The sequence below is a fragment of the Podarcis filfolensis genome, assembly GCF_964270895.1.
Source record: "Podarcis filfolensis genome assembly, chromosome: 13".
NCBI classification, from domain to species: domain Eukaryota; kingdom Metazoa; phylum Chordata; class Lepidosauria; order Squamata; family Lacertidae; genus Podarcis; species Podarcis filfolensis.
The window spans coordinates 13,227,597-13,243,501 of NC_139615.1; the positions used below are offsets into that span (position 1 = coordinate 13,227,597).

The 15,905-nt window shown below is 48.8% G+C and overlaps 1 protein-coding gene across 3 annotated transcripts in view; it reads right to left on the minus strand.

Annotated features, from left to right (window-relative positions):
• TEP1 (telomerase associated protein 1) overlaps positions 1-15,905 on the minus strand; it is a gene marked incomplete at its 5' end in the record, with an annotated part of 49,077 nt that overhangs the window by 8,548 nt on the left and 24,624 nt on the right. For all 3 annotated transcript variants that reach the window (XM_083584125.1, XM_083584124.1, XM_083584123.1), the window contains 22 exons: positions 274-381; positions 1,338-1,454; positions 2,175-2,341; positions 3,240-3,452; positions 3,770-3,923; positions 4,960-5,169; positions 5,757-5,912; positions 6,345-6,444; positions 7,451-7,575; positions 7,899-8,016; positions 8,126-8,351; positions 8,600-8,714; positions 9,303-9,388; positions 9,624-9,763; positions 10,049-10,199; positions 11,658-11,790; positions 11,934-12,026; positions 13,135-13,314; positions 13,445-13,598; positions 13,705-13,895; positions 15,129-15,323; positions 15,773-15,890. In XM_083584125.1, the coding sequence (XP_083440251.1) occupies positions 274-381; positions 1,338-1,454; positions 2,175-2,341; positions 3,240-3,452; positions 3,770-3,923; positions 4,960-5,169; positions 5,757-5,912; positions 6,345-6,444; positions 7,451-7,575; positions 7,899-8,016; positions 8,126-8,351; positions 8,600-8,714; positions 9,303-9,388; positions 9,624-9,763; positions 10,049-10,199; positions 11,658-11,790; positions 11,934-12,026; positions 13,135-13,314; positions 13,445-13,598; positions 13,705-13,895; positions 15,129-15,323; positions 15,773-15,890 (3,250 nt within the window). The remainder of the gene's footprint in view (positions 1-273; positions 382-1,337; positions 1,455-2,174; positions 2,342-3,239; positions 3,453-3,769; positions 3,924-4,959; positions 5,170-5,756; positions 5,913-6,344; positions 6,445-7,450; positions 7,576-7,898; positions 8,017-8,125; positions 8,352-8,599; positions 8,715-9,302; positions 9,389-9,623; positions 9,764-10,048; positions 10,200-11,657; positions 11,791-11,933; positions 12,027-13,134; positions 13,315-13,444; positions 13,599-13,704; positions 13,896-15,128; positions 15,324-15,772; positions 15,891-15,905) is intronic.

Sequence of the window (15,905 nt, forward strand, 5' to 3'; positions counted from 1 at the left end):
TGGTGCTCCCCAGAGGTTTTGGAGTACAACTCCCTCCAGCCCCACACAGAAAAAAATGCATATTAAAAGCAAACATGTCTTTAATGCAACATCTGGTTTGTCCCCTCAGGTGCCATTTCAGGTAGATGAAGAAGAGGATGTTCTGTGACTTGCCGCCTCTTCATTTTAGAATCCGCAAAGCCCAACGTAGCGTGCTTTGCAGAATTCAGGAAAGCGTCTAGGGCCAAGGTAGGAAAATGAAGGACGAAGCCTCAGAAGGATTCTATTGCCTACCTCACTCATGACACTGCATACTGGGCTTTGGTGGCCCAGGAATTCCTGGAGGCGCTGGCCAGTTTTGGGATCCCAGAGGCAGACGGTGCAGTCGTTGGAGCCAGTGAGCTGTTTGGGGAACAATGCAAAGGACAGGCAGGAAGTTAGAAATGGTGGGATGTACATCAGAGGCTGTTAGATTTAGGAGACCTGCCGTGGGTGATACTCCCAACCACCTCAATTTCCCCATTGGAAGATGACAGGAGGAATCAGGTGTTCCAATTAATCAGCTGGCAAGTTATCACCAGGGTACCAAACACATCAAGGCCAGTATCAGCACCTAGCATCCTTGGGGCAGCTGCCACCGTCCCAACACCCTGACAAGGGCCCTTCACTGGTGCCTGCTCTGAGGCCTAGGGATGCCAGAGAATTCAGAGGAACGTAGAAAAAGAAGTGAACAAATGCTGCAATTCACATGTTGTCAGGAACAGAAATTAGTCAAATGAGAGTCATTTGTTTGAAAGTCCGCAAAGGATATGTAATAGACAACTTTTTGCCATAGTTTTGATGTTACCTTGACACTCAAAGGAATGTAAGTTACGTAAGTTATGTAAACAGTTTTGTAATTTATGTTTAACGGAGGACATGTAACATTTAGCAGAAAACAAACTGCAGTGTAATGGAAACAGTGACAAGTATGATGAATACAGGTCAGTACTGAAATCCCTGCCTTCTCCCATCCCTACTGGGCCGTCCTTTGAATCCAAATAATAAATGTCCACTATTGGCCCTGCTGGCTGCAACTGATGAGAGCTGGGAGTCCAAGACAACCCAAAAGCAGCTTGTTAGCTCCCCTTGTGCCCAAACACTAGCTTTCCTCCCCACTCACTGCATGCAGGAGCCAACTGCATGCAGGATGAGCTACTGCAAAGAGCTGCTAGGTTAAATAGGTGGGTGCCCAGGCCTGCCCTTGGGGAAGGGTCGTAAGCTGGCTCTGTTTGGTCCACCCCCTCCATTTCTGGGGTTCTTCATGCATGAAAAGCCCACCTACCCACCCACTCCGTGCGGTGGCCATCCAAACTCACCAACATGGGGCCTGCCCAGGCGCAGCAGGAGATCCAGTCCTGGTGGCAGAAAAGCATGGAGCGCCAGAGGGAAGGGGTCTTCTGGGAGGGGTCCCTGACATCCCAGAGAAACAAGGCCTGAAACACAGAACACAGTGAAAAAAATAAAGAACCTACCTTTTGTTAACATTACACCAGTCTTTTACCCTGTTCCTTACTCTGCTCCGCCTCCAAAAGCAGTAATTCCCCCCCCCTTTCTGCCTTTTCATATCACAGAGATGACCAACCTCTGGCTTGGAAGCCAAATGTGGCCCTCTAGGTTTTTCTGTGTGGCCCTCAGGACTCTCCTCAGGCCACGCCAACTCCATGTCTCTGCTCTGTACCCTCCCTTGAGTATTTTTGCCTGACGGGAATGTGTGTCACTGAACTCCGACAGTGCCGCTTGCTGGACTGGATGTAGGACAGAGCAGGGTACATGGGTGCAGACACTTGCCCACTGCACAAGAGGCAAAATTCACATCTGTTGCTCTGCTCACTTCTATCTCTGGCATGTGGCCCTCAAAAAGTTGCCTCGGAGGCAATGTGACCCCCCTTAGGCTGAAAAGGGTTTCCTGCCTCTGCCACAGCATCTCCTCTGCCAAGAAGTATCCTGCAAAGGATTCTGGGGCATCTCATTTGGTGCACAGGCTTGCCGAATGAGATATTAGTTAGACCAGCTGAGCCTCACAATTGCTTTGAGAGCATATCAACATCTACTCGGAGGTATGCTTTGCGAGGGGAAGATCAAGGAAGCTCTGTGCCACCCTTGCTGGGCCTTGTGGAAGAGCCCTCTCCTCAAGACAAGGCTGCCTTACTCACCCGGTCTTTGCCTCCCGTGGCAAGGTAGCGGCCGTCAAGGCTGAAGGCGCAGCATGTAACCCCCCCGGTGTGACCCCGGAGGACAGCAAGGGGCAAGATTTCAGTATCTGCAGCAGGATCCGTTGGTCTCAGAGTCTCTGAAAACCACAGCTGGACAGTGAAATCCTCTAGAAAAGAGAAAAAGAATATGAGGGGGGAAATTCTGGTGAAAGAATGGAGGCCTCAGACTGAGGGATCAGGAGGGGAGGCCTCCAGGCCTCTGTGTCTGACCCTCGGGACTCTACTCAGTCCTCACTGACCCAGATGGAAGACAGGGCTGTGCAGCCAGCTTCTCCTTTGCCATGGACACCCCTAACAACATGGCTACTGCAGCAAGCTGCTTCCGTCTAGGTCTCTGGCCTTTGCTCTCTCCATAGACTTTGACAATGCAGGACCCTAGTTGCTCTGATAGAAGTTGCTCCACTTTCATGACCAGCCAAGTCATTGGGCCAGCAAAGAAAGCCAACTCTTTGAAGACCTACTCTAGAAAGTGCAGAAGCAAGCCAGGGAGGGGCACCCATCCCTGAGGCACCAATCACTTCCTAGGCTCTGGAGAAATCTCAGCACAAGCGGTTCTCGAGTAGGCTGGTATAGCCAGGATACAATGAGAGAGGGAGAGGGAGAGGGAGAGGGAGAAAAAAGGAAGGAAGGAAGATAGGAAGCTCTTACCAAGAGTATTGGGTCCATCTAAACTCAATATAGTCCTACAATGACTGAAAGTGGATCGCCAAGGTTTTTCAGACGGGGGGAAAAACACAATGGGCCCACATGATAACTGGAGCCTAAGCCCAAAGCCCGCATCAGCTCTGCCTCTTACTACAAGCTTCCCTCTCTCCTTTCACTGTCATGCAGTTTGCAAGGCAAAAGAGAAGCTACTTAGGTAGTCTAAATCAACCCCTGCATTATCCAGCCCAAACTCTCCCTTCCTTTCATCCACAGCTTCTGGCTGAAGCCCTAAGGAGAGGCAAGGATGGAGAAAGGCAAGCAACGTAACGCCTCCCACCAGCGGCTTCTTCTCCAAATCACCTGACACCGACGCCACCAGCTTCTCGAAGACGGCGAGGCCCGTCACGGCTCCTTTGTGGCCTTGCAGCTTATGGAGGCAAAGGCGGCTGAACTGGGTGGTGTTTGTGACGTACAGGGACCCGTCGCTGCTGCCCCCAACCAGGTGGATGCTGTCCAGCCAGGCCAGGCTACAGAAAGCAACCCCCGTTGCACCACTGTGGGGCAGTGGAGCGTCTAAGAGAGACAGAAATAAAATGGAAGAACTTGGGAGCGCTGAAGACCAGTCCTGCAGGATAGAATTGCACCTGGGCAGCAATTCTTACTGGGGAACCAAGTAAGATGGGCAGCATATACATTATCATCATTATTATTAACACCAGGAACAGCAAATATGGTGCCCTTCAGATGTTGTTGGACTGCACCTCCCATATTGCCTGACCACCGGGCTGCTCTTGCCAAGGCTGATGGGAGCGGAAATCCAACAACATATGGGAGGCCACAGGGTTTCGTCGAGGATTCAAATGGCTTAAGGAGACAAATGCAAAACGTACGCCAAAGATTTATGACGACCCGGAGGTCTCCCGAATGGTGCCCCACAGCCAAGCGGCTGCAATCAGGATTGGCTGCAGTGCACAGAGCTGGGGAGGAGACTCCTGACAACAAGGTATTCCACAGTTGGCCCTGGTGACCTGCCCAAAGCTGGACCTGCAACTCAGAACGCACAAAGTCAGTTATGGCACAAAGGCACAAAGACATGCACACATCATACTGAGAAGAGTTCCCTCCTGCAATGTTAACACACTCTCTCTCTCTTCAGTGGCCGCATCCACACTGTTTAAAGCACTATTATCCCACTTAAACACTTCAGGGGTCCCTTCCAACTCTGTAATTCTGTGATTCTACAAGGTGTGACCGGAAAATTCGGTGAATGGTCACAGAAATCGGACAGCGAGAAATATTCGAATGTACATGCCTTACGGGCCTTCAATGTAGGCCCCCTCTGATACAATGCTCCGTTGACAACGTCCATAGAACTGTTGAAAGCTTCTGGAGAAGTCCTCTTTTCGTACTGCTTTCAATTCCCTTGTCACAGCACTTTGGACGTGTGAAATGTTGGAAAATCTGTGCCCTTTCAGTGCAGATTTCAGTTTTGGGGGAAAAGAAATCTGGTGGGGCCAGATGGGGAGAATATGGAGGGTGGGACAACTCAGTAACCTCGGTAATGATTTCACACAGAATATACAATTCTTCCGCCATCATTTGAACAGACAAACGCCGATCCCACATCAATAACTCACGAACTCTGTCGACGTTTGCCGACGTTCTGCTCGTCGACGGTCTGCCAGACCGGGGGTCATATTCGATGGTTTGCCGCCCTTCACAGACATGCTTAAACCACTCACACACTGCCTTTCAAGTTACAGCTTCATCTCCATGCACAATTGTGAGCATTTTGTGGGTTTCCAATGCCGAATGTACGTTCGAATATTTCTCGTTGTCCGATTTCTGTGACCATTCACCGAACTTTCCGGTCACACCTTGTATGAACAGTCAGAGCTTCCCTGCTGCCCTCCCAAAGTATCTTGAGAACTGTAGTTTGTTAAGAGTGACCACGCCATGGAGCTACAATTACCAAGATTCTGGAAAGGATACACCCAACTCTCCGTATACTTCTTCCCAACATTCCACCCATTCCCAATCAATACAGTATTATTATTAATAATAATAATAATAATACCACCTTGCAATCTTCTCCTGCTGTGAGCAGTTCGCCCCCTGGGAGGAACAGAGCAACAGAGACACAACCCGAGTGACTTGAGAATGTTTTCAAGACAACAGCCTCCTGCCACGACCAGAGATGGACAGATCCCATCAGGGTTCCTGCTGCCAAAACATTTCCAGCCGAGGAGAAGGAAATGGAATGGATGGAGGCATCGTGGCCTTTCATCACCTGTAAGGGGAAACAGGAGTCAAAAAAGCTGCTCCGTTCTGTAGGAGGTGCATCAAGATGGGGAACCTGTGACTCAGCAGATGTGGCTGGAGTGCAACTCTCATCTGCCCCTTCTGCCAGAGGAGGCAATCAGGGGAGTTGTGGTTGTCAGAAGTGAAACAGCAGGGATGCTTCAATTTGTAACTTAAAGGTTAATTCTGTTATCAATAAGACAGCTAACCAGGTACGGAGGAGGCTTAGCAGAGTGGCATGATTTCTAGTGAGGTAGCACATGCTCTGATTGGCTGTGTAGTTCTGAGAGAGTTTTCCCCTGTATATTTGGCTGAATGTCTCCCTATTTTCTGTTTCTCAAATTATATGCTGCTTTGTTCATTTTCCTCAGTCAAGTGTTATCAGGACTTTTCTCTCCAGACTCCAGCTGTGTTATTTAAATGACTTTGCTAATAGGAGTTCTGCAACATCTGAAGATCACAGATTCTCCCATCTCTGAAATAGACTAAATCTGAAAGCTGCCTCTGTTTCCATTGTCTTGATCTCTTTAACCCACCCCTAACCAACAATATTTAGAATATTTCCCCCTTCCTCACCGAGGTCACACTCATCTCATTAGCATCCAGGACGGTGACAGTTCTGTCCCACCCTCCAGTGGCGACCAATTGACCCTCGGGGTGAAAGGCCACACAGTTCAAAGGACACAAGCAGTCTCGTTCATGTGTCAGCTGACCATGAGTAGATTCCCAGAGCTGAAAAAGAAAATTACAAACAAGCGTTATCGGTACTGCATACTAAAAGGATTCCTTCCCTGTTAAAAAAATAAAAGTGTGTCACTACTGGCAATCCATAAATTTTCCCCATCCCCTTAAGGAAGCGTTCTGTAACCAATTGCAAATGAAAGTATTTGCCCCCGCATCCATACCTTGATAATGCAAGTAAACTGCTGGCAGAGCTACAATCCCCAGAATGGTTTAACAATCAATCCACCTTCCCAGGGGACTCTGGAAATTGTAGCTCTGTGACTCCTAACAACTCTCAGGACTCTTAAACTACAGTTTCCAGAATTCTTCAACTTTTCAAACTAGTGCTCTAGCATGTGGCCTTTGTCAAAATGGCCATCATCCCCCTCAAGGCTGGGACACAAACAAGTTGGAAAGAAAAGTTTGGAAGAGAGCAAATACCTTGAGGTGGCCATCCAGGGAGACAGTCGCAAGCAGCTTGCAGCCAGCGTTGGTGCAGCAATCCGTGATCTGGGTCTTATGGGCATCTGTGCCCATGAGCCTAAACACCCCGCGAGCAAAATGAAAAGAGGAACATGTCACTTAAAGCTGGCACCCAGCTGAGCTAGTCAAGCAATATTAAGCAAGAAGCAGGATGGAAGATACCGGAAAAATTAAGAATTAGCAAATTAGCTACAGCGGCCATTTTGGATTCGATTATCCTCAGGTCTTGCTTGCAAACTTCCCAGAGCCATGCATCTATTTGGTCAATGTGGAGAACAGGATGCTGGACTCGGGCCTGACCCAGGAATGCTCTCCTCAAGATTTCTATCCCACTCTAATGAATGAATAAATAAAATAAGTACATTTTAAACAGCCTCAGCCCAGTATACCTGAAGGAGCATCTCCACCTCCATCGTTCAGCCTCGACACTGAGCTCCAGCTTTGAAGGCCTTCTGGTGGTTCCCTCACTGTGAGAAGCCAAGTTACAGGGAACCAGGCAGAGGGCCTTCTTGGTAGTGGCACCCGCCCTGTGGAATGCCCTCCCATCAGATGTCAAAGAAACAAACAACTATCTGACTTTTAGAAGACATCTGAAGGAAGCCCTCTTTAGGGAAGATTTTAATGTTTGATGTCTTATCATGTTTTTAATATTCTGTTGGGAGCCACCCAGAGTGGCTGGGGAAACCCAGCCTGGTGGGCAGGGTATAATAAAATTATCATTATTATCATCATCAAATCCTTCGGTGAACAGGAATGTTTTTAAACACCATCTGGATGTTGATAACAGAAAGAAAAACACATGTCATGAGGGAAGAAACTTGCAACATACATTGTTCCTGGGTCTGCCATTAATTGGTACGTGGACTGCCAGATCCTTGTCAGGAACATCTAAATCTGGGTGCCCTGCCTGCTGTTCCAGCACTACAGATCCATGGGAGACATTTCCCTCCGGCCAACCTCATGTCAGACAACCACTGCTCATTTTGCCTCACAGGTAAACAACGAACAGCCATCACCATCTGTGCTATGGAGCCATCTCAGACCACCATTTTGGACAGGCTTACCTGCACCCTTCCCTCAGGCTCCACAGCTCCAAGCGTCCGTTAAAGGCCCCGAGGCAGACCGTTACCTCCGACAGGAACTCACAGGCTGAGATCCCATCACAAGCACTCAGCAAGGACTTCAGTTCCTAGGTATTTGGGGAGGGGATGTGGGGCACATCAGAACTTCAGAACAGTCTTTGTAAACCATCACACACACACACACACACACACACACACACGTCAATCAAGCTCCTGGGCTCACAGGTAGAAAATGCAGAAGGTCCCAGCATTCCCTGGCTGGGAATGCCACTGTCTAAAGCCCTGAATAACTGCAGCCCATCAAGCGCAGACAAGATGGACCAGTGGTTTTTATGTTCTCCGCAAAGCAGCAATTTAGGCCTGGCAGCTACTTAGTGTGTGTTATGTGAGGGGGTGCTATTAAGTGGGACACATCAAACCAGGTTTTTACCTGCCCAGTCTCTACATCCAGGAGGTGCAGGATTCCATCAGCAGTGCCCACAGCAGCCAGTTTTCCAGAAGGGGCAATGGAGACGCAAGAAGGAGTGGCAGCCAGGCTCAGGACAAGGCTGTTGGGCATCAGAGGTGGGGGGGGGGGGGAGAGAGAACCAAAACAAGATCCGTGAGCCTTGCAGAAAAAGGAAAAGATGAAGTACAGCGAATACTTTGCAGAATTACCTATTGGTCTTCTGAGCTTCCTGGGGCTTGTTAGCCCATTTCAGGATAGGCCTCCCGTTGTCAATGAGCTCATTCATAGCCTGAACACACAGCGACGAGCCGTGCGGTTCATTGGCTGCCTGCTGCAGAAGCAGCAGAGGATTCTGGGAAAGCAGTCCCATGTTTCTTTGCAGGAAGGCCCGGAAGGTCCTCACAGTCTCATCGACCTCCAAGTCAGACGCAGTCTCTGAAAAGGCCAAAGAATCCTTTTTCAACAGAGGCGGACAGGATGAATTCACATCTCAGTATATCCGTAGTGCTGCCTTGCATTCTGGCCCAGCCCAGGAGCAGCTTTGCCAATACCCAGCCTGCAAATTTCTCATCTCGGTCAGGAAGAGAGCAGCTTAGTCTCCAAACCTCTAATCCAACGGGGGACAATGGCACCTTATGAACTGCTACCCCCATTCTAGCCACTAAAGGGCATCAGTGGCTCACCATAGAGTGCGTAGGCCTCAGAGAGGCTGTGGAGGAGACCCAGCCGGACGTGAGCGCTCACAAAGCTCAGGTCCGTCAGGAGAGAACCCAGCACTTCAAAGTTTTCACTTTGGGCCTAATGGACGAGAGAGTGTGGTTTAAGAAGGCATCTGCAGAGCTCACAAATTTACTTGACAGTTCTAGGCACTAAGCTAATAATAACCGCATTTAAAAAGACTGGGTGACTGGAATAAGTAGGTTGAGGATTGAAATTCCTTCCACAATGGAGAGTGATTATTGCTTTTAAAGGGTTTATGTTGCCACACACCACTCTCACGTTTTGCAAGAGGGTGTCATACAAATAATTTTGATAAATAAATGGGAGGATGTTCATTTCGCTGAAGGATACAGTTCAGATCCACACCTCCATACAACAGCTCTATTCTCAAGTCTCTCCACCCCACTCCCCCAATCTACAGTTGCAATCAAAATTATTCAACTCCCATTGCAAATCAGGTTTATTATCAATATTTACAGACTTTGAGCTGTTTGCAATGAGCAAATCAAACACAAGCATCAATGAGATAGCTCAACAACAGATGCTTCAAGGGCTTCCCTAAATTCAGCTGAAAATGCAACTTATACTGGCTTCTCCAGTCTCAATATTATTCAACATGGCCTCCTAGTTCCCCAGTTGTCAATGGCTAGCAGAGCCGTCACTTACCATGTGATAGGGGAGGGCCATCAAGGCCTCTGCCTCACAGTTCTGGTTCCAGGAATCGTCCAAGCCTACCAGTTTCCACCAATGAGCTGTAAGAACAATAGAGATCCGAGACAACTGCTCTCTTAGCGCCCACTACAGGCCACTTGGCTGAACTGCAACACCCCTTGCTGACCTATTGACCCGGCTGCACCTAGAGATTGGTTGGAGTACTACCAAGGTCTGCTGAAAGGTGGCACATTTCAACCCGCTGATTAAAAAAAGAAAGAAAAAAGCAGCCAAAGACCAAGAATTCCATAGTACCAAAAAGGTGAGAAGGGTTACCTGCCAAGAGCGTATGAGCTGTGTAGTCCAAGCCTGAATTCTTCAGATAGCGCCGTTCTACTGCCATCCTCAAGGGGGCGCTGGAGAGATGCAGCCGAGAGCCTGAAGGCCCTGAGGGGGAGCCACATGCCCCAAGCAAGCTGTGGGGTGACAGCAGAGAGTGATAAACCCAGCGCTCCCCAAAAACAGAGCCAGGATTTTTTGCTCTCAAAAACTACCTAAATGTGCTTGGATAGTATTCTCCACCCAGGGCCAAGGATGGGAGCCCGAGTCTCAACTCCCCAATGACAGGAATATTATTATTATTATTATTATTATTATTATTATTATTATTATTATTTATACCCCCACCCCTCAAAGAAGCATCCATTTCTCAAGAATATTCTCCAAAAGATTATTCTGGGGAATTTAATATCACTACTCACCCCCTCAGGCTCCGCAGGAAGTCAAAGAAGGGGGCCATGGGATGGCTCCTGGCTTGTCTTTCGACACAGACGGCGTGTTCCATGGTGAAGTCAGTCCCATTCAGGTCCTTCAAGTCAGCAAGGATGGCGTAGAGATCTCGCTCCATGAGACCTGCAGAGGGTCACGACCACAGTCATCTAAGAGTAGGCCCAGGGGCGGGGAAATCTGTGCCCTCCAAGCCTATGATTCCCAGCATCCCCCAACAATGGGCCTGATCTAGATCAAGTGCCACTGGAACCTGAATAGCTCAGTTGGTTAAAGCCTGGGGCTGGTAATGCCAAGGTTGCAAGTTCGATCCCCGTATGAGACAGCTGCATATTCCTGCATTGCTGGGGGCCAGAGTCCCTTCTCAACTCTACAATTCTATGACATTGTATCCGAGCCTCAAAAAACAACAACATTTTTTAGTTAGTGGGGATAAGAGGGAAGATCAGCCTGCCCCTTACCCATCCGTGAGAGACACAGCTGTAGGAGGGACCAGGCTTCTCCCCTCCCTGACAGAAGGAACACTCAGATCCAACTGGAAGTTCCCTGCCCTGGGGTTGTAGAGCTGAAGAGAAACATGACCTGGCCCCGTGCATCAGTCAGAGGACTATGTAGCCTCTAAGCTATTATGAATCATAGAATCATAGAGTTGGAAGAGACCACAAGGGCCATCGAGTCCAACCCCCTGCCAAGCAGGAAACACCATCAGAGCACTCCTGACATATGGTTGTCAAGCCTCTGCTTAAAGACCTCCAAAGAAGGAGACTCCACCACACTTCTGAGAATCATTTTACTGGAAGGCAGACGATCAGATAAATATAATCAGAAACACTGGCCATCTTTGCCTCAGATACATCACAGTAGGACCCTGCAGACTGGTTTGGGTGCATGTTGTGAGTGGATTTTGCTGATAATAGTGCATTAGTGGTGATTTACGCCGGACCGTCCAAACATCATCCTGCTTTTGTTTGTCATTCTACATTTCTTCCCAAGCTTGGACTCTGAGGGCCTTCTGGTGGTTCCCTCACTGTGAGAAGTGAAGTTACAGGGAACCAGGCAGAGGGCCTTCTTGGTAGTGGCACCCGCCCTGTGGAACGCCCTCCCATCAGATGTTGAGGAGACAAAAAACTATGCAGCCTTTAGAAGACATCCAAAGGCAGCCCTGTATCAGGAAGTTTTTAACGTTAGATGTTTTATTATTATTTTTATGTGTTGGAAGCTGTCCAGAATGGCTGGGACAACCCAGCCAAATGATGGCGAGGGTGAATCCATTGCTGAAGTCTGGAGGGGTACTCTTGTGCTATAGTGCAACAGAAGCACAATAACCCACCGCCTCCCCTGTCACATCTGTGGTATTTGAAAAGTTGGAAGGATTTCAGATTGGAAACAAAGCAATGTGCCTCCCCTGAAATATTTACAGGTAGAGGAATTATCGAAAGCAGACAATTGCCCAGAGACCATCACAAACAGAAATAATCACAAATGGCAGCATGGGAAGGATATCTGGTGTGCCCCTCACAGGCCCAATAGCCTCTGGTCTGTGAGCAATGTCACCGTTGAATTTCCCCCTCGCGCGGGGCTTACCATCTCTGCTGGCCCAGAGACACACAAGGGCAACAGAAACCATCTCCTCCCCATGATCTTGCTCCAGGCAGCCCAGCAGGTGCTGCAGCAGCAAAGGAAGTGACACAGGCAGTTTCTGGATCCTCTCCGAGAGCTTGTGGATAAGGGGGGAGGAGGGGGAAGGAGAAGAAACAGATGATCCAACTGTGCAGAAAGACCCTTGAGGTCTGGAGCCGTGCGATGCCTTGTCGCTCCTCTTCCTCCCCAACCCACGATCCGTCTCAACAGCTGCCTCACCTTCTCATACAGGGCAAAGAGCCGCAGGTCCTGAGTCAGCAGGGTCAGGTACAAAGGTTGCCGGGAGCCTCGCTTCAGGAGCACCAGCCGCATCTGTAGGGAAACAGGCGGAATCAAGAGTTTCAAAGCGTCCTCTACTTGAGCAAGGGGACAACCTCAGGCCCCAGGCCCCCACAAAAGCAGCTCCCCAAGCCTTTCTATTTATCCCTTGGAGCCTTCACCAGCCCCTCTGGGTGCTTTTGCCTAGCTAAAATGTGTGCTTCAACTCCAATAATGCCCTTTGTTTGCCTACAGAAAGGAACATGTGATTGTGTGAATGAACCAGTCTACTATACAACATGTAAAATTTACATCTGTTGCTCCACCCATTTTCCCCACCCACCAGTGGCATGTGGGACCCAGGAAACTGACCAGGTAGTGATGCATCCCTTGAATCTAAAAAAGGCTCCCCATTTCCATTCTAACCACTGGAGAATTTATCATTGGAGGGGGAAATGGGAGAAGCATGGACGTTTTAGTACCTTTTACCCCAACCGTCCCTCCAAGGAGCTCAGGGTGGCCCTTTTTATCCTCGCAACCATCCTTGCAAGATAGGTTAGGCCAAGGAGAGACAGTGGCTGGCCCCAACGTCACCCAGAGAGTTACATGGCAGGGTCGGAATTTGAATTCAGGACTCGGTAGTTCTCCAGCCACTACTAGGCCATCCTCTGGCTCTGAATAGCCCAGGAAAACCACTCCTTTTCTTCCCTGCTTCTTTCTCAATAATCAGGAAGAAACACAGGTGGAGCAACAAGCAAAGAACAACCACTTCACAGCTGATCTGGAACCTGCACTGGTATAAAGGTGGTGCTCAAGAGTCAACACAGTGCAAGGAGCAAAATTCTGCATATGCTTTACCCATGTTACATGGGGAAAAGCAGCAAGTACTAAACTTTCATTAGAACAGCATCTCTTTAACCCCAACACATGCATTTCTTTCCAAAACCATACCAGGAATTGCCCACATATTTTCAGTTCCATGAGGACTAGTAACTTAATCAAAAGGAAAAGGCTGAACATGGGATCCTACAACTGATATTTAAATCCCACACTTGTGCAGAACAGTCCAGGTCCCAGAATTTACACAGCTTACTTATAGCTTTCCAGACCACACCATCAAATAATTCAACCCCCAAACACAACATTTCATTTTTCCATTTACTTGGTTGTTGAAAGCCGACTCCTCCAACTTTTTGCCATACAAGGCCAGGTCTTTGCGGACCATGGCAACTCGGTCAGGGGGGTCCAGAGGTCCAAGGGGAATGAAGAAGGCGTCCTTCCGCCGCTTGAGAGACCCAAGGAGTACAGATTCCTCAGAGACGCTGAGGACAAGGCTGACTCGCTGCAGGGAGAGTCAGAGAAAAGACAGAAGGTTCATGCAAAGAGCAGATGCAAGGGAACTTTGGGCCATCATCTGTATGTGGCTGGTGGGAAAGGATGCATGCTATATTCACACACAGGTGAGGGCTCACCTGGGGCAGCTCCTCGGGCAGCCAATCAGAAACCAGCTGCCCACCGGCCGTGTAGGTAAGGTCGGCACCATCCACCAAAACCACCAGAGACTGGCATCGCTTCAAAGACAGGGCCACGGAATGGAGGAGGGAATCAAACTGGCCAACCAGCCCCCTGAAAGGAAACAGAGCAGCCCTCTTATTCTCTTACACAGAAGCTTGCAGCTGAAGCAACGTCACCCCTCATAAACAAGGCTCCTCAAAATGGCCGCCATGCTAACCTGTAGCTTTTGGGTGGGGCTGGAGGATGCGCCAGCAATTTCCTCAGCTGGGCACACAGGTGGCCCAACATGACCTGGGCTTCGGCCTGATTGGGCTGGGCTTGGGTGAAGTGGGTCACTACGTGGTAACTGGGAGCAGGGTCTTCTTTCTGCTGCGGGACCTTCGCTCTGAGCACCTGGGAAAGGGCCGCCTGAGGTAAAAGGAAGACAGCAGAAGAGGAGGATTCAGCAACAGGTCTGAGCCGAGCCAAATCAGGCCTGGCCAGCGTCAACCCATAACTCATTCTCCTAGCTTTTATTCCCTGCTAATATTGACAAACAGCAGTGTCTCACAGTAAATGAAAAGGAACCACGCAGAGTCAAAGATCTACAGTAAAAGAAAAACTTTACTGAGGCAAAAACTTCGTTCCATACAATGCACAAGCAGAGTAAGTGAGCAAAGAGATAAAGCAGCTCGCTGAGCCCAGGAATTTATCTCTCCTGGCTCCACGTGACCCTGAGTTGGTCAAAACAATATAAACCTTCCAGAGTCTTCCAGTACATTCCAGAATCTTCTATAAACTTCCAGTAGTTTCTAGTAGTTTCTGCCCTCAAATACCTTAGTCATGACAAATATGTGCTTTCCGTGGGTTGAGGAAGTCACTATTCCCTCAGCTCTCAGGTTTATTCATTCATTTATATCTCACCTTTCCTTCAAGCAGCTCAAGGTGATAAACATGGGTTTTCACCTCCCTACTTTATCCTCACAACAACCCTGTGAGGTAGAGGTTAGGCCGAAAGAGAAGAGGGAGGGGGTGACTGACCCAAAGTCAACGCAGTGAACTTTCAGGGCCAAGTGCAAGATTTTAACTCTGGTCTGTGAGGTCCTAGTCCAACCCTCTTAAACACTGACCCTCTTTTGATGAAAGCTTTACTGCTGCTTGAAAAGAGTGGCAGAGCTGTAAAACCCAGCAGCAATTAACGTCCCCCACTGCAAGCATCCCAGTGGAATGATCCTGCAAATAGCATGCTGTCATTCCCAGGGACAATGTCAGTAAACAAAAAATTAATTTAATTTAAAAGGTAGCTAACCACACCAGCAGATTCTAGTCAGCCAGCATGCCTGCCTTTGCTAGGCCATTCCGTTCCAGTTCCTCTATCAACCCAGTCTCCACTCCATCCCCAACCCCAACCCAGCATTCAATGAACGTGCTCAGTTCTTGTTAGGACATTTTGAGGTCCTCCCCTTCAGCATTTTTTTGGTTTATTGTTCTTAAAGTCTCATTTTTTTGTACTACTGCAAACCAAGGCATTTCCCCAACCCTGCGAATGTATCTCCTTAGTGCATGGATGGTGTTCTGCTTACCTACACACTTTGAGAATCGAGTTCACTATTAGTATCTAGTGGCTCCTTCCCACCTCCAAATCTTGCTTCCTTTACTTACCAGGAAGACAGTCTTCCCTTGGCCAGCCTCTCCGCTCACAATACAGAGCTTTCCTCCACGCAGCTGGGCAGCCACAGCATGGACGAGTTTTGCCCGGGCACAAAACCTCCTCTGCTGCAACTCCTGGAAAGAGTCTTGCAGGCCAATTTCTTCCTCCTTCTCTGGTTCGTCATCTGCCAGAGTGGAGCCATCTCCCTGGGGGGTAAGCAGGGATGGGAATGATGAGAAAGGCAGACAGGTACCCAAGGGTGATTGGTTTAAAAACAAACACCCGTGGCTTCAAACTGCAGTGTTTTAAAATATGAAATAAAAATTTGCAAGAGTGGTTGATGTTCTTCACTGTGCCTCTGAAAAGCCTCCGTTACATTTAGGTCCATCCCCTCAGTGCAGGAAGCTTTCGCCTAACATGAACTGGAACTCATGACCTTGAGATCAAAACGTATTACATTTCTTGCTGGAGGGCATGTTGTTGTTGATGTTGTTAGGAAGGGGGATACTGGGGAACTCTTCCCACTCCATAAACTCACCATTACAGAGAATGTTTGTAGACATAACTGCTGGGAACAAGTTTCCCTCTACGCAAAAAGTCCGTTAAGAAAAAAACCGAACACGCTTGCCCAGTCTTTGCTTTTTTCAGTCCTTACCTCTATAAACTGGCGCCGGAGGCATTCCCATACATCCTGCAGTACCTTGACACCGAAATCCTCAAGCCCCTTGACGTACGGCCTGCCCTGGGCTACCCCGCCCCATTGACAAACATATCTAAAACAGAAGAAG